The 22,116-nt window shown below is 47.0% G+C and overlaps 1 protein-coding gene across 1 annotated transcript in view; it reads left to right on the forward strand.

The window, feature by feature from the left end:
* Positions 1–20,492, forward strand: part of UBR4 (ubiquitin protein ligase E3 component n-recognin 4) — a 114,071-nt gene extending 93,579 nt beyond the window's left edge. Inside the window, exons 95-105 of the mRNA XM_056544678.1 lie at positions 69–242; positions 2,287–2,386; positions 7,750–7,968; positions 8,402–8,515; positions 9,027–9,169; positions 9,323–9,448; positions 9,538–9,732; positions 12,963–13,187; positions 16,610–16,700; positions 17,796–17,958; positions 19,805–20,492. Of these exons, the coding sequence (XP_056400653.1) occupies positions 69–242; positions 2,287–2,386; positions 7,750–7,968; positions 8,402–8,515; positions 9,027–9,169; positions 9,323–9,448; positions 9,538–9,732; positions 12,963–13,187; positions 16,610–16,700; positions 17,796–17,958; positions 19,805–19,869 (1,615 nt within the window). The 3' untranslated portion in view covers positions 19,870–20,492. The remainder of the gene's footprint in view (positions 1–68; positions 243–2,286; positions 2,387–7,749; positions 7,969–8,401; positions 8,516–9,026; positions 9,170–9,322; positions 9,449–9,537; positions 9,733–12,962; positions 13,188–16,609; positions 16,701–17,795; positions 17,959–19,804) is intronic.
* Positions 20,493–22,116: the final 1,624 nt, after the last annotated feature.

The raw sequence follows: 22,116 nt of genomic DNA on the forward strand, positions 1-22,116 counted from the left end.
TACTCCTTTAATCCAGTCTAAGATTTAACCCTTAGAGTTCTTGGGAGTAATGTTGTCCCCTCTTTCAGGTATGACGATGAGCACTGCACAGATGACAAGGTGTTCCTGGACTGTTTCTGTAAGATCGCTGCCGGCATCAAGAACAACAGCAATGGCCACCAGCTCAAAGACCTCATCCTTCAGAAAGGGATCACACAGAACGCCCTGGACTACATGAAGAAGCACATCCCCAGCGCAAAGAAGTGAGGACCCCGCACCACACTCAATTATAAGGGGTTTCCATGTATAAAATCCATCACCATATCACAATAGCATTTATGTGAAGGAGATTTGAACAAATCAGGTCCACATGCTGCAGCCGTTGGCGGTCCGGACATGCTGGGAGTTGTAGTTTTGCAACAGCTAGAGGGAATCTGGTTGGGAAACACTCCCCTGAGCAATAACTAATAGTAGCCTTAGGCCTGTCCGGGCATCTTGGGAATTGTAGTTTTAGGGGCACATTAAACCAGGACCAGGCTTTAGGAATTTCAGGAATTGTACAAGTTAAATTTGTTGCCGCAACCATATAAGACTAGTACATAAAATTCCGAATGACTGGTTTCCTTCCGCAATACTTTGACCTACTGCATTACATGGATATCTACATCATAACAATCCACAACTTCCTTTGTCACGATCCCTCCCAACAGGATGAAAATACAACTTCTCCCAATATAAACACACTTAAAATATAGCAGCGCCATTATATACGCCTCTGCGTTGTATTCATTTTGCTGTACTAGAATTAATTTCTAATCAGTACAACAACAAAATACAACGTAGAGGCTTCAATCCCCTGCTGTACATTGAAAATACAAGGCTGAAAACACAGGAAGATGTGGACTGATACAATGTAGGTTATGTAACAGTCCCTATTTATGTGGACTGATACAATGTAGGTTATGTAACAGTCCCTATTTATGTGGACTGATACAATGTATACCCAGGTTATGTAACAGTCTATATTTATGTGGACTGATACAATGTATACCCAGGTTATGTAACAGTCCCTATTTATGTGGACTGATACAATGTATACCCAGGTTATGTAACAGTCTATATTTATGTGGACTGATACAATGTATACCCAGGTTATGTAACAGTCCCTATTTATGTGGACTGATACAATGTCGGTTATGTAACAGTCCCTATTTATGTGGACTGATACAATGTATACCCAGGTTATGTAACAGTCTATATTTATGTGGACTGATACAATGTATACCCAGGTTATGTAACAGTCCCTATTTATGTGGACTGATACAATGTAGGTTATGTAACAGTCCCTATTTATGTGAACTGATACAATGTATACCCAGGTTATGTAACAGTCCCTATTTATGTGGACTGATACAATGTATACCCAGGTTATGTAACAGTCCCTATTTATGTGGACTGATACAATGTAGGTTATGTAACAGTCCCTATTTATGTGGACTGATACAATGTATACCCAGGTTATGTAACAGTCCCTATTTATGTGGACTGATACAATGTAGGTTATGTAACAGTCCCTATTTATGTGGACTGATACAATGTATACCCAGGTTAGGTAACAGTCCATATTTATGCCTGTGGACGGTCCCACTATAGCCAGAACCTTTTGTTCCGAGGACCAAAACATGTTACTTTGAATTTTATATAGTAGCCTAATATGCCGGCTGTTATATCCCCAGATATCCCCTAGATTCTATACAAACTGGTTGTGGTTTGTTACTGATTGAGAGCATAGCCATTTACACTCCAATACCGATCACTGCTAAGAGTTTTCCTCAATGTATCTAGTTTGGGTAATCATATGGATGGTAAATACATCAGACGTACATCACCAAAGGTCTGGAGTTCAGGGATTATCTAGACTGTTGTAACAAATCTGTTGTGATAAGAGATGGTCATGATGGGATTTCAGTGACAGCAAGCAGTGATGGTTAGAATGGCGAGAATAACCAGTTACTTAGTCCTATGTGAATACATTCTGCGTCTGTGTAAGGTGCGTTCACATCTTGTTTTGTGCATCCCTGACGGACACCATTTACTTCATTGAGCTCATGAATTTTTGCTGCAGTTTTCAGTCCTGTTCAAAAAATGGAAACTAGTTAACGCTGATCGGCTCATTTAAGTGAATGGAGTCCGGCAGGGGGTGGTTTTATATATGTCTGTAGGGTGTGTGTGTGTGTGTGTATATATATGTGTGTGTACACCAGATTGTTCCTGCAGCCTCCTTACCTGTCTCTTGTTTCCTTTTAGTTTGGATGCTGATATCTGGAAGAAGTTCCTCTCCCGGCCAGCCCTTCCCTTTATTCTGAGGTTACTTAGAGGATTAGCTACACAGCATCTCCCCACACAGGTGAGCATCTGTTCCCCCTGTACACACAGGTGAGCACCTCATCCCCCCCCCACACAGGTGAGCATCTCATCCCCCTATACACACAGGTGAGAATCTCATCCCCCTATACACACAGGTGAGCACCTCATCCCCTTATACACACAGGTGAGCACCTCACCCCCCCCCCCCCCACACAGGTGAGCATCTCATCCCCTTATACACACAGGTGAGCACCTCATCCCCCCCCACACACAGGTGAGCATCTCATCCCCCTATACACACAGGTGAGAATCTCATCCCCCTATACACACAGGTGAGCACCTCATCCCCTTATACACACAGGTGAGCACCTCATCCCCCTATACACACAGGTGAGCACCTCATCCCCCTATGCACACAGGTGAGCACCTCATCCCCCTATACACACAGGTGAGCACCTCATCTCCCCCCCCCAACACACAGGTGAGCATCTGATCCCCCTATACACACAGGTGAGCACCTCATCCCCCTATACACACAGGTGAGCATCTGATCCCCCTATACACACAGGTGAGCATCTGATCCCCCTATACACACAGGTGAGCATCTGATCCCCCTATACACACCGGTGAGCATCTGATCCCCCTATACACACAGGTGAGCATCTGATCCCCCTATACACACAGGTGAGCATCTGATCCCCCTATACACACCGGTGAGCATCTGATCCCCCTATACACACAGGTGAGCATCTGATCCCCCTATACACACAGGTGAGCATCTGATCCCCCTATACACACAGGTGAGCATCTGATCCCCCTATACACACAGGTGAGCATCTGATCCCCCTATACACACAGGTGAGCATCTGATCCCCCTATACACACAGGTGAGCATCTGATCCCCCTATACACACAGGTGAGCATCTGATTCCCCTATACACACAGGTGAGCATCTGATCCCCCTATACACACAGGTGAGCATCTGATCCCCCTATACACACAGGTGAGCACCTGATCCCCCTATACACACAGGTGAGCACCTGATCCCCCTATACACACAGGTGAGCACCTGATCCCCCTATACACACAGGTGAGCACCTTATCCCCCTATACACACAGGTGAGAATCTCATCCCCCCCCCCCCCCCCTATACACACAGGTGAGCATCTGATCCCCCTATACACACAGGTGAGCATCTGATCCCCCTATACACACAGGTGAGCAGCTGATCCCCCTATACACAAAGGTGAGCAGCTGATCCCCTTATACACACAGGTGAGCATCTGATCCCCCTATACACACAGGTGAGCATCTGATCCCCCTATACACACAGGTGAGCATCTGATCCCCCTATACACACAGGTGAGCATCTGATTCCCCTATACACACAGGTGAGCATCTGATTCCCCTATACACACAGGTGAGCATCTGATCCCCCTATACACACAGGTGAGCACCTGATCCCCCTATACACACAGGTGAGCACCTTATCCCCCTATACACACAGGTGAGAATCTCATCCCCCCCCCATACACACAGGTGAGCACCTCATCCCCCCCCCTATACACACAGGTGAGCGCCTCATCCCCCTATACACACAGGTGAGCGCCTCATGCCCCTATACACACAGGGGAGCATCTGATCCCCCTATACACACAGGTGAGCATCTGATCCCCCTATACACACAGGTGAGCATCTGATCCCCCTATACACACAGGTGAGCATCTGATCCCCCTATACACACAGGTGAGCATCTGATCCCCCTATACACACAGGTGAGCATCTGATCCCCCTATACACACAGGTGAGCACCTGATCCCCCTATACACACAGGTGAGCATCTGATCCCCCTATACACACAGGTGAGCACCTGATCCCCCTATACACACAGGTGAGCACCTGATCCCCCTATACACACAGGTGAGCACCTGATCCCCCTATACACACAGGTGAGCACCTGATCCCCCTATACACACAGGTGAGCATCTGATCCCCCTATACACACAGGTGAGCATCTGATCCCCCTATACACACAGGTGAGCATCTCATCCCCCTATACACACAGGTGAGCACCTGATCTCCCTATACACACAGGTGAGCACCTTATCCCCCTATACACACAGGTGAGAATCTCATCCCCCCCCCCCCCTATACACACAGGTGAGCATCTGATCCCCCTATACACACAGGTGAGCATCTGATCCCCCTATACACACAGGTGAGCAGCTGATCCCCCTATACACAAAGGTGAGCATCTGATCCCCTTATACACACAGGTGAGCATCTGATCCCCCTATACACACAGGTGAGCATCTGATCCCCCTATACACACAGGTGAGCATCTGATCCCCCTATACACACAGGTGAGCATCTGATTCCCCTATACACACAGGTGAGCATCTGATTCCCCTATACACACAGGTGAGCATCTGATCCCCCTATACACACAGGTGAGCACCTGATCCCCCTATACACACAGGTGAGCACCTTATCCCCCTATACACACAGGTGAGCACCTTATCCCCCTATACACACAGGTGAGAATCTCATCCCCCCCCCATACACACAGGTGAGCACCTCATCCCCCCCCCCTATACACACAGGTGAGCGCCTCATCCCCCTATACACACAGGTGAGCGCCTCATGCCCCTATACACACAGGGGAGCATCTGATCCCCCTATACACACAGGTGAGCATCTGATCCCCCTATACACACAGGTGAGCATCTGATCCCCCTATACACACAGGTGAGCATCTGATCCCCCTATACACACAGGTGAGCATCTGATCCCCCTATACACACAGGTGAGCATCTGATCCCCCTATACACACAGGTGAGCATCTGATCCCCCTATACACACAGGTGAGCATCTGATCCCCCTATACACACAGGTGAGCATCTGATCCCCCTATACACACAGGTGAGCATCTGATCCCCCTATACACACAGGTGAGCATCTGATCCCCCTATACACACAGGTGAGCACCTGATCCCCCTATACACACAGGTGAGCACCTGATCCCCCTATACACACAGGTGAGCACCTGATCCCCCTATACACACAGGTGAGCACCTGATCCCCCTATACACACAGGTGAGCACCTGATCCCCCTATACACACAGGTGAGCATCTGATCCCCCTATACACACAGGTGAGCATCTGATCCCCCTATACACACAGGTGAGCACCTGATCCCCCTATACACACAGGTGAGAATCTCATCCCCCCCCCCCATACACACAGGTGAGCACCTTATCCCCCTATACACACAGGTGAGCACCTTATCCCCCTATGCACACAGGTGAGCACCTTATCCCCCTATGCACACAGGTGAGCACCTGATCCCCCTATACACACAGGTGAGCACCTCATCCCCCCCCCCCCATACACACAGGTGAGCGCCTCATCCCCCCTATATACACACAGGTGAGCGCCTCATCCCCCTATACACACAGGTGAGAATCTCATCCCCCTATACACACAGGTGAGAATCTCATCCCCCTATACACACAGGTGAGAATCTCATCCCCCTATACACACAGGTGAGAATCTCATCCCCCTATACACACAGGTGAGCACCTCATCCCCCTATACACACAGGTGAGCACCTCATCCCCCCCCCCCATACACACAGGTGAGAATCTCATCCCCCTATACACACAGGTGAGCACCTTATCCCCCTATGCACACAGGTGAGCACCTCATCCCCCTATACACACAGGTGAGCACCTCATCCCCCCCCCCCCCATACACACAGGTGAGAATCTCATCCCCCTATACACAGGTGAGCACCTCATCCTCCCCCCCCCCCCCCCCCATACACACAGGTGAGAATCTCATCCCCCTATACACAGGTGAGCACCTCATCCCCCCCCCCCCCCATACACACAGGTGAGCGCCTCATCCCCCTATACACACAGGTGAGAATCTCATCTCCACCCCGCGCAGGTGAGCACCCCCACCCCCCTCCCCCAACACACACGTGAGTGCTCCAGCTACTCCAACCCATGACTACATGTGACTGCACGCCGGATCATACAAGTTTTACAGTGGTTTTTCACACCATTGCAGTAATATTCAACCCCTTTGAAGATGTTCCCACAAAAAGATGGATTTGTTTTCATTTGGCACTTTCCACCAGACTGAACTTTTTCTCCCACATTCAATGACGTCCATATTAATAGATAAAAATGATAGCTTGTATATGTGTCTGTAAACAGTCACCGAGGGAGAGGCGTAGAAACAAAAACAGGCTTGGTATCACTGCACTAGTCATGTATACATATCTGACATGTACATTAAATCAGTGGGTGTAGCTGTAGTTTATAGAATCAAAAATATACACAGCAGTACAAAGTATTTCAGGAGAGGAGTGTACTGATCATGTGGAGGTCACAGGGTGAGAGTTATATAGTGGAGGAGCAGGGTCCACAACAGTACAGAGTATTTCAGGAGAGGAGTGTACTGATCATGTGGAGGTCACAGGGTTAGAGTTATATAGTGGAGGAGCAGGGTCCACAGCAGTACAGAGTATTTCAGGAGAGGAGTGTGCTGATCATGTGGAGGTCACAGGGTGAGAGTTATATAGTGGAGGAGCAGGGTCCACAGCAGTACAGAGTATTTCAGGAGAGGAGTGTGCTGATCATGTGGAGGGGTGAGAGTTATATAGTGGAGGAGCAGGGTCCACAGCAGTACAGAGTATTTCAGGAGAGGAGTGTGCTGATCATGTGGAGGGGTGAGAGTTATATAGTGGAGGGGCAGGGTCCACAGCAGTACAGAGTATTTCAGGAGAGGAGTATTCTGATCATGTGGAGGTCACAGGGTGAGAGTTATATAGTGGAGGAGCAGGGTCCACAGCAGTACAGAGTATACAGGAAAGGAGTGTGCTGATCATGTGGAGGTTACAGGGTGAGAGTTATATAGTGGAGGAGCAGGGTCCACAGCAGTACAGAGTATTTCAGGAGAGGAGTGTGCTGATCATGTGGAGGTCACAGGGTGAGAGTTATATAGTGGAGGAGCAGGGTCCACAGCAGTACAGAGTATTTCAGGAGAGGAGTGTACTGATCATGTGGAGGTCACAGGGTGAGAGGTATATAGTGGAGGAGCAGGGTCCACAGCAGTACAGAGTATTTCAGAAGAGGAGTGTACTGATCATGTGGAGGTCACAGGGTGAGAGGTATATAGTGGAGGAGCAGGGTCCACAGCAGTACAGAGTATACAGGAGAGGAGTGTACTGATCATGAGAGACCACATAGTAAATAGAATGAGATCTCCAGCAGCACAAATTGTTCTGATATTGTGGAAGGTCACAGGGTCGATCGTCCTGCCGTCTACGTCTTTCATGTCTGGTGTGTCTCAGATCCTCAGCCTTCATTCCTCATCATCTCTATTATTTAGCAGGCTCTTATTGGTACAGACTCCATCACAAACCTTCACAAGCTAGAACAAGTGTCCAGTGATGAGGGGATCGGGACCCTCGCAGAAAACCTATTGGAAGCCCTTCGGGAACATCCGGATGTCAACAAGAAGATCGATGCCGCAAGGAAGGAGACTCGAGCCGAGAAGAAACGTATGGCCATGGCGATGAGGCAGAAAGCACTGGGTACCCTGGGCATGACTGTGAGTGATAGAGAAATATTACGTGTTCAAATACTGTCATACACCCTGCACGGAACATAATGAAGATAGAACATATAAAAACAGGGCCATGTGCTGACCACGAGCCTCTGGTTTACTCAGTCTATAAACTGATAGCACTTTATGCCTGTGTTTCCCAACCAGGGTGCCTCCAGCTGTTGCGAAACTACAACTCCCAGCATGCCTGGACAGCCTGCGGCTGCCCGGGCATGCTGGGAGTTGTAGTTTCGCAGCAGCTGGAGGCACCCTGGTTGGGAAACACTGCTTTATGCAATAGAATAAATGTGTGAGCTCTGTGCAGACACTGAAGAAGGAATCTGTATAGAATGTCAGCTCTGAAGCTGCAGAACTGTATTTACCTCCCTCATCTACCGACCATCTATAGATCTGAAGGTTTCTTTTTTTTCTCCCACAGACTAATGAGAAGGGGCAAGTGGTGACTAAGACGGCCCTACTGAAGCAGATGGAGGAACTGATAGAAGAGCCCGGACTCACCTGCTGTATCTGCAGAGAAGGCTACAAGTTCCAGGTACCTTGAGCACTTTCCTCTCCTCTGGGGGGTGTATCTGAGCTCTCTCCTCTGGGGGGTGTATCTGAGCTCTCTCCTCTGGGGGGTGTATCTGAGCTCTCTCCTCTGGGGGGTGTATCTGAGCTCTCTACTCTGGGGGGTGTATCTAAGCTCTCTCTCCCCGGGGGGTGTATCTGAGCTCTCTCTCCCCGGGGGGTGTATCTGAGCTCTCTCTCACCGGGGGGGTGTATCTGAGCTCTCTCTCCCCGGGGGGGGGGGGGGGGGGGGGGTGTATCTGAGCTCGCTCTCCCCGAGGGGTGTATCTGAGCTCGCTCTCCCCGGGGGGGTGTATCTGAGCTCGCTCTTTCCTCTGGGGGGGTGTATCTGAGCTCTGCTCCCCCCGGGGTGTATCTGAGCTCTGCTCCCCCCGGGGTGTATCTGAGCTCTGCTCCCCCTGTGCCGGATTAGCAGGGATCTCCTTGATATTCGGGCGCTGGTTTGATCTATGGATGACGATATTTGTGTTTTGCAGCCCACCAAAGTTCTCGGCATCTACACGTTCACTAAGAGGGTGTCACTGGAGGAAGCAGAGAACAAGCCTCGCAAACAGCAGGGATACAGCACAGTCTCACACTTCAACATTGTGCACTACGACTGTCACCTGGCGGCCGTGAGGTGAGATCATCATCATCCAGGGGCTTAGGGCCGACCCTTTTTACAGGATTTGTGCAGGGAGTGATTGTACCTCCAGCTCGGGATCATATGTAATGTTCTATATAAACGTTGGGGTGCAGCATCTTGGGGTTTACACTTTTCCCTCTCACACAGGTTAGCTCGTGGTCGGGAGGAATGGGAGAGCGCAGCTCTGCAGAACGCCAATACAAAGTGTAACGGCCTGCTTCCTGTCTGGGGCCCCCATGTTCCGGAGTCGGCCTTTGCCACGTGTTTGGCCAGGTGAGTGTCTGTGGTTCTGTAGCCTGATACAATGTAACTGCCCGACACCATCTAACTGGACTACAATTGTATCTCAATCTCCTTCACAGGCACAATACCTACCTCCAGGAGTGTACGGGGCAGCGGGAGCCCACCTACCAGCTCAACATCCACGACCTGAAGCTGCTCTTCCTGAGATTTGCCAACGAGCAATCGTTCAGTGCGGATACCGGGGGCGGGGGAAGGGAGAGCAACATCCATCTCATCCCTTACATCATACACACCGTGCTTTATGTCCTGAACACGTATGTATCACTGTGCTTTATGTCCTGAACATGTATGTATCACTGTGCTTTATGTCCTGAACATGTATGTATCACTGTGCTTTATGTCCTGAACATGTATGTATCACTGTGCTTTATGTCCTGAACATGTATGTATCACTGTGCTTTATGTCCTGAACACGTATGTATCACTGTGCTTTATGTCCTGAACATGTATATATCACAGCTGTTTACACAGCGAGGCTTCATGCTGGGGCAGCACAGTAACTACAGACTGTAATAGTGTCAGCTGATGACTACAGACTGTAATAGTGTCTGCTGATGACTACAGACTGTAATGGTGTCTGCTGATGACTACAGACTGTAATAGTGTCTGCTGATGACTACAGACTGTAATAGTGTCAGCTGATGACTACAGACTGTAATAGTGTCAGCCCATGACTACAGACTGTAATAGTGTCTGCTGATGACTACAGACTGTAATAGTGTCTGTTGATGATTACAGACTGTAATAGTGTCAGCTGATGACTACAGACTGTAATAGTGTCTGCTGATGACTACAGACTGTAATAGTGTCAGCTGATGACTACAGACTGTAATAGTGTCAGCCCATGACTACAGACTGTAATAGTGTCTGCTGATGACTACAGACTGTAATAGTGTCTGTTGATGACTACAGACTGTAATAGTGTCTGCTGATGACTACAGACTGTAATAGTGTCTGCTGATGATTACAGACTGTAATAGTGTCTGCTGATGACTACAGACTGTAATAGTGTGTGCTGATGACTACAGACTGTAATAGTGTGTGCTGATGACTACAGACTGTAATAGTGTCTGCTGATGACTACAGACTGTAATAGTGTCTGCTGATGACTACAGACTGTAATAGTGTCTGCTGATGACTACAGACTGTAATAGTGTCTGCTGATGACTACAAACTGTAATAGTGTCTGCTGATGACTACAGACTGTAATAGTGTCTGCTGATGACTACAGACTGTAATAGTGTCTGTTGATGACTACAGACTGTAATAGTGTCTGCTGATGACTACAGACTGTAATAGTGTCTGCTGATGACTACAGACTGTAATAGTGTCTGCTGATGACTACAGACTGTAATAGTGTCTGCTGATGACTACAGACTGTAATAGTGTCTGCTGATGACTACAGACTGTAATAGTGTCTGCTGATGACTACAGACTGTAATAGTGTCTGCTGATGACTACAGACTGTAATAGTGTCTGCTGATGACTACAGACTGTAATAGTGTCTGCTGATGACTACAGACTGTAATAGTGTCAGCCCATGACTACAGACTGTAATAGTGTCTGCTGATGATTACAGACTGTAATGGTGTCTGCTGATGACTACAGACTGTAATAGTGTCTGCTGATGACTACAGACTGTAATAGTGTCTGCTGATGACTACAGACTGTAATGGTGTCTGCTGATGACTACAGACTGTAATAGTGTCTGCTGATGACTACAGACTGTAATATTGTCTGCTGATGACTACAGACTGTAATAGTGTCAGCTGATGACTACAGACTGTAATAGTGTCTGCTGATGACTACAGACTGTAATAGTGTCAGCCGATGACTACAGACTGTAATAGTGTCAGCCCATGACTACAGACTGTAATAGTGTCAGCCCATGACTACAGACTGTAATAGTGTCTGCTGATGACTACAGACTGTAATAGTGTCTGCTGATGACTACAGACTGTAATAGTGTCTGCTGATGACTACAGACTGTAATAGTGTATGCTGATGACTACAGACTGTAATAGTGTCTGCTGATGACTACAGACTGTAATAGTGTCTGCTGATGACTACAGACTGTAATAGTCAGCCCATGACTACAGACTGTAATAGTCAGCCCATGACTACAGACTGTAATAGTCAGCCCATGACTACAGACTGTAATAGTCAGCCCATGACTACAGACTGTAATAGTCAGCCCATGACTACAGACTGTAATAGTCAGCCCATGACTACAGACTGTAATAGTCAGCCCATGACTACAGACTGTAATAGTCAGCCCATGACTACAGACTGTAATAGTCAGCCCATGACTACAGACTGTAATAGTCAGCCCATGACTACAGACTGTAATAGTCAGCCCATGACTACAGACTGTAATAGTCAGCCCATGACTACAGACTGTAATAGTCAGCCCATGACTACAGACTGTAATAGTCAGCCCATGACTACAGACTGTAATAGTCAGCCCATGACTACAGACTGTAATAGTCAGCCCATGACTACAGACTGTAATAGTCAGCCCATGACTACAGACTGTAATAGTCAGCCCATGACTACAGACTGTAATAGTCAGCCCATGACTACAGACTGTAATAGTCAGCCCATGACTACAGACTGTAATAGTGTCAGCCGATGACTACAGACTGTAATAGTGTCTGCTGATGACTACAGACTGTAATAGTGTCTGCTGATGACTACAGACTGTAATAGTGTCTGCTGATGACTACAGACTGTAATAGTGTCTGCTGATGACTACAGACTGTAATAGTGTCTGCTGATGACTACAGACTGTAATAGTGTCTGCTGATGACTACAGACTGTAATAGTGTCTGCTGATGACTACAGACTGTAATAGTGTCTGCTGATGACTACAGACTGTAATAGTGTCTGCTGATGACTACAGACTGTAATAGTGTCTGTTGATGACTACAGACTGTAATAGTGTCTGCTGATGACTACAGACTGTAATAGTCAGCCCATGACTACAGACTGTAATAGTCAGCCCATGACTACAGACTGTAATAGTCAGCCCATGACTACAGACTGTAATAGTCAGCCCATGACTACAGACTGTAATAGTGTCTGCTGATGACTACAGACTGTAATAGTGTCAGCTGATGACTACAGACTGTAATAGTGTCTGCTGATGACTACAGACTGTAATAGTGTCAGCCCATGACTACAGACTGTAATAGTGTCTGTTGAGGACTACAGACTGTAATAGTGTCTGTTGATGACTACAGACTGTAATAGTGTCTGCTGATGACTACAGACTGTAATAGTGTCTGCTGATGACTACAGACTGTAATAGTGTCTGCTGATGACTACAGACTGTAATAGTGTCTGCTGATGACTACAGACTGTAATAGTGTCTGCTGATGACTACAGACTGTAATAGTGTCTGCTGATGATTACAGACCGGTCCCCATAAAGGTTTAGTATCAGATACACTATGACCTGATTGTCATCTCCTTCTTTATTACAGAACCCGCGCCATATCCCGTGAGGAGAAAAATGTCCAGAATTTCCTAGAACAGCCCAAAGAGAAGTGGGTAGAAAGTGCCTTCGAGGTGGACGGACCCCATTACTTCACAGCCCTTGCGTTACATCTCCTCCCTACAGAGAAGTGGAAAACCATCCGCATAGAAGTGCTGCGCCGGCTTCTCGTGGTCAGCCATGTGCGGGCCGTGGCACCCAGCGGGGCCAACAGGTAACGACTGCAATAAATCCTGCGCAGCACAAAGAGGTGAATTGTACTGTACGCAGGAGTCCAGGGGGGGGTTACCACTATAGACACTTATCCCCTATATTGTAGATAAGTGCTTCACAGGGAACCCCGCAATTCCCAAAATAAAGCAGCAGGGTGCAGACCCGACCTATAATGCTGCGCTATCTTCGGTGCTTAAAGGGGTACTTCACCCCTAGACATCTTATCCCCTATCCAAAGGATAGGGGATAAGATGTCTGATCGCGGGGGTCCCGCCGCTGGGGCCCCCCGCAATATAGCATGCGGCACCCACCTGTTTCTTGTCCGGAAGCGCTGGAGGGTCTGGGTCCCGACCACAGGAACGGAAGTCCGTGACGTCACGACTCCACCCCCGTGTGACATCACGTCCCGTCCCCTCAGCATTTGCAATAGCTGGAGGCCCCCTGTTTGGGAAACTCTGCTGTAGATGGACATAAGCGCAATTCAGCTCCCCATGGACATAAGATGAAAGCACTAGTTCTGCTGTCAGTTATGTCTCCCGCACCCCTTCATGCACACTCAGCTCAGCCATGCATGCATGTGTTTTAAAGTACAGAGAAATGCAACCCTTTCCTGCTGCAACACCTGCCATCAGAGGAGAATTGGGAGGCCCCATATACATAAGATCAGTGTTTTCATGCCCGGAGTTGTAGTGAGAGAGATAAATAAAAAGTATTTAGTCAGCCACCAATTGTACAAGTTCTCCCCCTTATAAAGATGAGGCTGTAATTATCATCATAGGTTATAACCTCAACTATGAGACAGAATGAGAAAAATCCATAAAATCACATTGTCTGATTATTAAAGAATTTATCTGCAAATTATGGTGGAAAATAAGTATTTGGTCAATAAGAAAAGTTCATCTCAATACTTTATTTCCCCTTTGTTGGCAATGACAGAGGTCACATGTTTTCTGTCTTCACAAGGTTCTCACACACTGTTGCTGGTATTTTGGCCCATTCCTCCATGCAGATCTCCTCTAGAGCAGTGATGTTTTGGGGCTGTCGCTTGGCAAAGCAGACTTTCAACTCCCTCCAAAGGTTTTCTATGGGGTTGAGATCTGGAGACTGGCTAGGCCACTCCAGGACCTTGAAATGCTTCTTAGGAAGCCCCATTCATTCTTTCCTTTACATGGATCAGTCGTCCTGGACCCTTAGCAGAAAAACAGCCCCAAAGCGTGATGTTTCCACCCCCATGCTTCACAGTAGGTATGGTGTTCTTTGGATGCAACTCGGCATTCTTTCTCCTCCAGTTGAGTTTTTACCAAAAAGTTCTACTTTGGTTTCATCTGACCATATGACATTCTCCCAATCCTCTTCTGGATCATCCAAATTCTCTCTAGCAAACTTCAGACGGGCCCGGACATGTACTGGCTTAAGCAGGGGGACACGTCTGGCACTGCATGATTTGAGTCCCTGGCAGCGTAGTGTATTACTGATGACAGCCTTTGTTACTGTGGTCCCAGCTCTCTGCAGGTCATTCACTAGGTCCCCCATGTGGCTCTGGGATTTTTGCTCACTGTTCTTGTGATCATTTTGACACCACGGGGTGAGATCTTGCGTGGAGCCCCAGATCAAGGGAGATTATCAGTGGTCTTGTATGTCTTCCATTTTCTAATAATTGCTCCCACAGTTGATTTCTTCACACCAAGCTGCTTGCCTATTGCAGATTCAGTCTTCCCAGCCTGGTGCAGGTCTACAATTTTGTTTCTGGTGTCCTTCGCCAGCTCTTTGGTCTTGGTCACAGTGGAGTTTGGAGTTTGACTGTTTGAGGTTGTGGACAGGTGTCTTTTATACTGATAACAAGTTCACACAGGAGCCATTAATACAGGTAACGAGTGGAGGACAGAGGAGACTCTTACAGAAGAAGTTACAGGTCTGTGAGAACCAGAAATCTTAATTGTTTATTGACCAAATACTTATTTCCCACCATAATTTGTATATAAATTCTTTAATAATCAGACAATGGGATTTTATGGATTTTTTTCTCATTCTGTCTCATAGTTGAGGTTATAACCTGTGATGATAATTACAGCCTCATCTTTATAAGGGGGAGAACTTGTACAATTGGGGGCTGACTAAATAATTTTTCCCCACTGTGTATATGTATATATATATATATATATATATATATATATTTATAATTTTTTTTTTTTTTTTTTTTTTTGCTGAACTTGGCAGAAACCATTCTGATCTGCTCGCACGCTCACACAAGACGTCTCGGGCCTTACATTCTCCCCCCCGAGGGTCCGTGTCACTGTTGCCCAGTAATTTTCGCAGCCTTAACAATTGGCTCCTGGAGCTGGTGAAAATAATTAAGAAAACATGTGGTTATACTGGAGCAGTGATAGATTGGAGCGGCGGGGACATCCCTGGGATTCCTGCGCTGGGCGAGTCCGTGCGCGGCAGACGTCTCGCTCTGTAGGTGTGGTATTACCTAACCAAACAAAGCGATTGTGTGCGGGGAGGTGATGGATCGCTTTAATTACTTTCTCTTCTTACTAAATCACAATTAATAAAGTCTTCCCACTAAACGACTATTATGGGCGTCCGATCCCTGCATTTACAATCCGCTTGATTCAGCGGTGTATGAGGGCGGCCATTTTGTTTTTACATTTTTGATTTTCTCCAGTATCAGGACGCTGATAGGGGCGCGATCTGCAGTATATGGGGTTTTATTGCTGCTTGTGTTTGGGGGTGATAGATTGATGCAGTGTTTCCCAACCAGGGTGCCTCCAGCGGTTGCAAAACTACAACTCCCAGCAAAATTAACCCCTTCACTACCCTTCTGCAACTTCGCATGCCAACAGACTGCACGCCAGGCCTGTACTTAAGTCAGTTTCCTAACCAGGATGCCTTCAGCTGTTGCAAAACTACAACTCCCAGCATGCCCGAACAAGCGGTGCTTCATTGCATTTCATTACTGTAACTGGGTCATGTGATCATCAGTCTGACCCACCGCTTTAGTGTGTTTAATGTAGTGTTTTCCAACCAGAATGCCTACAGCTGTTGCAAAACTACAACTCCCAGCATGCCCGAACAGCCAGCGGCTGTCCGGGCAGGCTGGGAGTTGTAGATTTGCAACAGCTGGAGGCACCCCTGGTTTGGAAACACTGATCTATACTATATACTACTGTATAGTCCAACATGCTGGGAGTTGTAGTTTTGAAACAGCTGGAGGCACCCTGGTTGGAAAACACTGCATTAAGCACTGTGATATTTTTTTGTGGGTCAGACTGGTAATCACATGACCCAGTTACAGTAATGAAATGCCTTAATGCGATGGGTGTCCGGGCATGCTGGGAGTTGTAGTTTTGCAACTTCTGGAGGCACCCTGGTTGGGAAACACTGGATTAATGTCATGTTGTACCTTTGTGTTCTCCACAGATTGACAGACAAGGCTATGAAGGAGTATTCCGTGTATCGCTCCAGTCTCCTCTTCTGGGCCCTGGTTGACCTCATCTATAACATGTTTAAGGTAACAAATGTAGACCCTGCACTGCTCTAAAGGGGGTCTCCAAACTAAGGCCCTTCAGATATCGCAAAACGACAACTCCCAGCGCGCACAGACAGCCAGTGACTGTTTTGCAACATCTGGAGGGCCGCAGATTGGAGACCACTGTAAACAGTAGATTGCAGCAGCGCTCTTGGTCAAAAAATGGAGACTCTTAGCGCACTTTTTGATTAAAACGTGTCCCCCCATCCACCACGCGGAGGGTGCCTCATTTCGGATGGGACCCTAACACTCACTCACCTCTGCTGGGCACATGGCCTCTGACTGGGTGACATGCAGGATCCACTGTCAATTTATAAAACCTCCTGTAAACAGGTAGGAGTGCACAGCTACGGAGGGGGTGTTACTTCCCCTAAATTACATAGCAAAAGCAAAAACCTAACACACGGGTGCACGCTGCTGTGGCAAATAGAGTATACAAAAAAGATGGTTGCAGCAGCACTCCAGGTCAAAAAATGGAGGCTCTTATCGCACTTTTTGATCAATACGTGAAAATGAGTGTTGGGTTCCCATCCGAAATGAGGCCGCCTCCGCGTGGTGGATGGGGGGGACAAGTTTTGATAAAAAAGTGCGCTAAGAGCCTCACTTTTTTGACCTGGAGTGCTGCTGCAATCCTCTTTTTTTTTTGTATACTCTGTATTTGCCACAGCAGCGTGCACCCGTGTATTAGGTAGCTGTGCTGGATATTTTTTGATTTTGGAGACCACTGTGTGCCTGATACTGATAAACTATGATTGATAGGACTCGCTGGTGACCAGCTGAATATAGGGGCACCCACACACACATATATATATATATATATATATATATATATATATATATATATATATATATATACAGCTTATAGATGCTCCGATCTATTTAAAGGGGTCTTCCAATGAACATGGCTCATGGATAGGTAATGTGTGTCTGATTATTGGGGGTCCCTGATGACGTCCACTGGATTACTGGGACCCCCTCCCTGGTCACTGGTCTTCTGGTCACCACCTCCTCTCCTCTGGATTATCAGAGGTTAATGATTCCTGGAGACATCACGTGAATTGTTTTTCTGTTTTGCAGAAGGTACCGAACAGTAACACAGAGGGTGGCTGGTCCTACTCGCTGGCAGACTACATCCGGCTCAATGACATGCCCATCTACGAGGCGGCCGACCGGGCGCTCAAGACCTTCCAGGACGAGTTTATGCCTGTAGAGTCCTTCTCCGAGTTCATGGACGTCGCTGGTTAGTAACTTCGCTGCTTACTACATAGACCAGTGTTTCCTAACCGGGGTGCCTCCAGCTGTTGCAATACTACAACTCCCAGCATGCCCGGACAGCCATCGGCTGTCCGGGCATGCTGTGAGTTGTAGTTTTGCAACAGCTGGAGACACCCTGGTTGGAAAACACTGCATTAGGCACAGATTTTTTGTGGGTCCGTCTAGTGATCACATGACCCAGTTCCATTAAGGAAAGGCATTAATGCAACGGTTGTCCGGGCATGCTGGGAGTTGTAGTTTTGAAACAACTGGAGACACCCTGGTTGGAAAACACTTCATTAGGCACTGTGATTTTTTTTTTTTTTTTGTGGGTCCGACTAGTGATCACATGACCTAGTTACAGTAAGGAAGTGCATTAATGCAACGGTAGTCCAGGCATGCTGGGAGTTGTAGTTTTGCAACAGCTCGAGACACTCCGGTTGGAAAACACTGCATTAGGCGATGTGATTTTCTGTGGGTCCGTCTATTGATCACACGACCCAGTTACAATAACAAAAATGCATTGATGCAATGTCTGTCTTGATATGTTGTGAGTTGTAGTTTTGCAACAGCTGGAGGCATCCCAGTTAAAAACACTTAATTAAGCACTGTTATTTTCTGTAAGCCAGACTGGTGATCACATCACCCAGTTACAGTTGGAGACTGTCAGGTCAAGTTGGTAGATCTGGGCATGCTGGGAATTGTAGTTTTGCAGTAACTGAAGGTACTCTGGTTGGGAAACACTGACCTACACGAATACCAGGACCCCCAGGCTGCCCATTGCTCCCCTGTGTCCAACAACCCCCCCCCCCCCCCCCATCTCCATGTTTAATATGCACATGCTCCCCAGACGACTGCATGAACACGAAATGTGGCTATACACAGTGCTGTACTTAGTTTGTTACAGTGTATCAGTCCAGCTCACAGAGGTTTGTGTAGACTGGATACATTGTAACAGACCCTCAGGGCATATTCTGCACATTGCAAAACTTTCCTTTTTTTTTTTTTTTTTTGTTGCTTGTTGTTCTTATTTTTGTCCTGTTGTTTTTTTTTTGTTTATTTATTTATTTTTTTTAAATACTCAATAAAAAAAATTGTAATCAAGAAAAACATACAATGAAAAATAAACAAAAAAATGCCATGACCGACCGCCACCTAATACAATGCAAAGACATTTTTAAAACAAACAAAAAAAACTTAAAATATTATTTCTTTTAAAAAATAAATTAATTAAATGTATTTAATTAAATTAATTAATAAAGCTGAGCACCCGACCGCCCCAACCCCACCCTTTTCAATTAACAAATCTAACCCATAAACTGGGTGAAAAAACAATATGAAAATCGAGACTGGAGTATCTACCTTTTAAAGGGGTATTCCGGTGTTTTTTTTTTGTTTTTTTTTAAAGTTGTTCTGGGGCCCTAGGAAAAAAAAAAAAAAAAAAAGTTACCTACCCCTGTTCCCCCACAGGTCTCACTGCAGCTCCCATTCACTTTCTTACGGTCCACTGCAGTTTTTCACTGTCTGACATTAGTTCACAATGTTTTCCAACAACGGCGCCTCCAGCTGTTGCAAAACTACAACTCCCAGCGTGCCCGGACAGCCAACGGCTGTCCGGGCATGCTGGGAGTTGTAGTTTTGCAACAGCTGGAGGCACACTGGTTGAAAAAAACACTGCCTTTAGGGTAAGGATGAGAGTTTTCATTGTCTTGATGTATAGAATTTTTTATATTCACTGAAAGCAAGCAGAGGATATATAACTGATATTTAAATGGAAAGTTCTGCAACCTTCTAACAAACTTTTTGTGTTTCTATTTCTTCTTGTTTTTCAGGACTTTTATCTGAAATCAATGACCCGGACGACTTCCTGAAGGATCTCCTGAACTCTGTGCCCTGAGCTCCACTCGGGACACTCCACGTTCCCCCCCTGCAGTCTCAGTAATGTGTGTTTTCTTTCCTCCATCTTGTATTTTTGGTGTATGGGGGGGGAGTGCAGGGCGTTACCCCCACGGTCGTCATGAGCTGACACCTCGCATTCCCTCCGGTACGGATTTATTCTTTTATATATAAGTTTTAGAGTCCATCGCGCCTTCCGGTCAGACATTTTTTGTTTTTTCCTTCTTTTCGCCCCTTTTTTTGTTTGGTGTGTTTATGATTCCAATTTCGGATATAGATGTAAAAGCCAAAGTGAGCGGCGGATTTTGGAGCGGAGACCGCCGGCCAGGATCTGGACCTTCCCCCGACTGCATGAAATGTTCAGCCCACCAAAGACACATTAATTGCATGCGAAAAAAGCCCAGCGTCATGTGACAGCCACAGAGGGGTGTGTCCCATCCCTTGTTGTCATGGTGACACCAATCATTGCCACATGTGACAATCTGTATCAGGCGGAGCTGAATCTGCCCGAGGCCGCGTAGACCGCGCTCTGCACGTGCGCCGAGTGGCTCCGCAGCCGCTATCAATTAACCTGTCACTAACTCGCTGTTGTCTGCTTGATACAATAAAATCTCATAAAGCTTCCGTTTCCTGAGTCCTCGGAGAAGTCATTGAGCGGCGGCGATTAGAGTCAATTCGTCCTTCGCGTTCATTTCATCACCGCCGGCGATCGCAGAATTAACCCTCACTGCAAGGTAATCACCGGATTGGGGTTATATTACGTAAATCCGAGCTGGCGTGTGGCAAAATGCATAAATAAGATTTCCATGATGATTTACAAGATCTCTGTTTGCTGTCAGTGAATGTGAATGTTCATCCACATACTGGATACGTCTTGACAGCTGAGGGTTTGTTACAGTTGTATAAAGTGCGCACAGCCTTTTGCGAGGCGAACACTGCGGTAGCACAAATCATTTTCCGGTTCTTATAGTTTGTTACAATGTATCAGTGGAGGCAGGTAGCAGGTGTCTGTGTAGCTCATTGAGGACTGCCTAGATCTGTGATTCCCAACCAGGGTGCCTCCAGCTGTTTCAAGACTTCATCTCCCAGCATGTGCGGACGATCAAGCTGTCCGGGCATGCTGGGAGTTGTAGTTTTGCCACAACTAGAGGCACGCTGGGGGTAGAAGAAATCAGCCATGCTTTTCTAATCCTGTATAACCTTTAGAGACCTTTACAAGTACTCTGCTTGCTGTCTAAGAATAGAAGAGCTGAAAAATCTATCTGGAGCTGCTCCTCTGCACACAGCTGAGAGTTTGTTACAATTGCTTCCAGTCTAGACCATTCTGGCTTGATACATTGTAACAAACTTACGGGAGATTTTTTTGCTACTGATGTGTTTACCTCCCAGTAGATTGGATGCAGTTGTAACAAACCCTCAGCTGTGAGTGTTGTACGCAAGAATGTTACCATTCACTGACTGGGATCTTGTAAATGGCGATTAAAACGCAATGGGAACGAGTTTACCAAGACTGGTGTTCATGTGCCCAGCGAAATCCCGCTGCTTGGATTGGGCAAATTCAGATACAGTGTTTCCCAACCAGGGTGCCCCCAGCTGTTGCAAAACTACAACTCCCAGCATGCCCGGACAGCCGTTGCATCAGTGCAGTTCATTACTGGAACTGGGTCATGTGATCACCAGTCTGGCTTACAGAAAATCACAGTGCTTAAGGAAGTGTTTTTAACTGGGATGCCTCCAGCTGTTGCAAAACTACAACTCACAGCATGCCTGGTAAACCGTTGCATTAATGCATTTACTTAATGGAACTGGGTCATGTGATCACTAGTCGGACCCACAAAAAAATCACGGTGCCTAATGCAGTGTTTTCCAACCAGGGTGCCTCCAGCTGTTGCAAAACTACAACTCCTTGCATGCCCGGACAGCCGTTGGCTGTCCGGGCATGCTCGGAGTTGTAGTTTTGCAACAGCTGCAGGCACCCTGATTTGGAAACACTGCCTCATTAAATCTGTCCAATCCAAGCAGTGTTAGTGATTTGCATTGAAATTAAGTTATTAGAGCGGCGGTGTTGGTGCCGATGGGCAGGAGTGTTCCGAAATCTGCTTCAAAGCCTTGAGGGTCTGCAGGCGCTTTCCCTGCCAGGAGGAGGGTGGGGAGGAACCTTTGCCTGATTCTTCTGTCTAATGAAGTTTACAGCGATTAAAGCCAAGTTCTCTGGAGATACAAGCAGATCCGGGGCGGCCACGTGCGT

Source organism: Hyla sarda, chromosome 10, assembly GCF_029499605.1.
Source record: "Hyla sarda isolate aHylSar1 chromosome 10, aHylSar1.hap1, whole genome shotgun sequence".
In the NCBI taxonomy this organism is placed as follows: Eukaryota; Metazoa; Chordata; class Amphibia; order Anura; family Hylidae; genus Hyla; species Hyla sarda.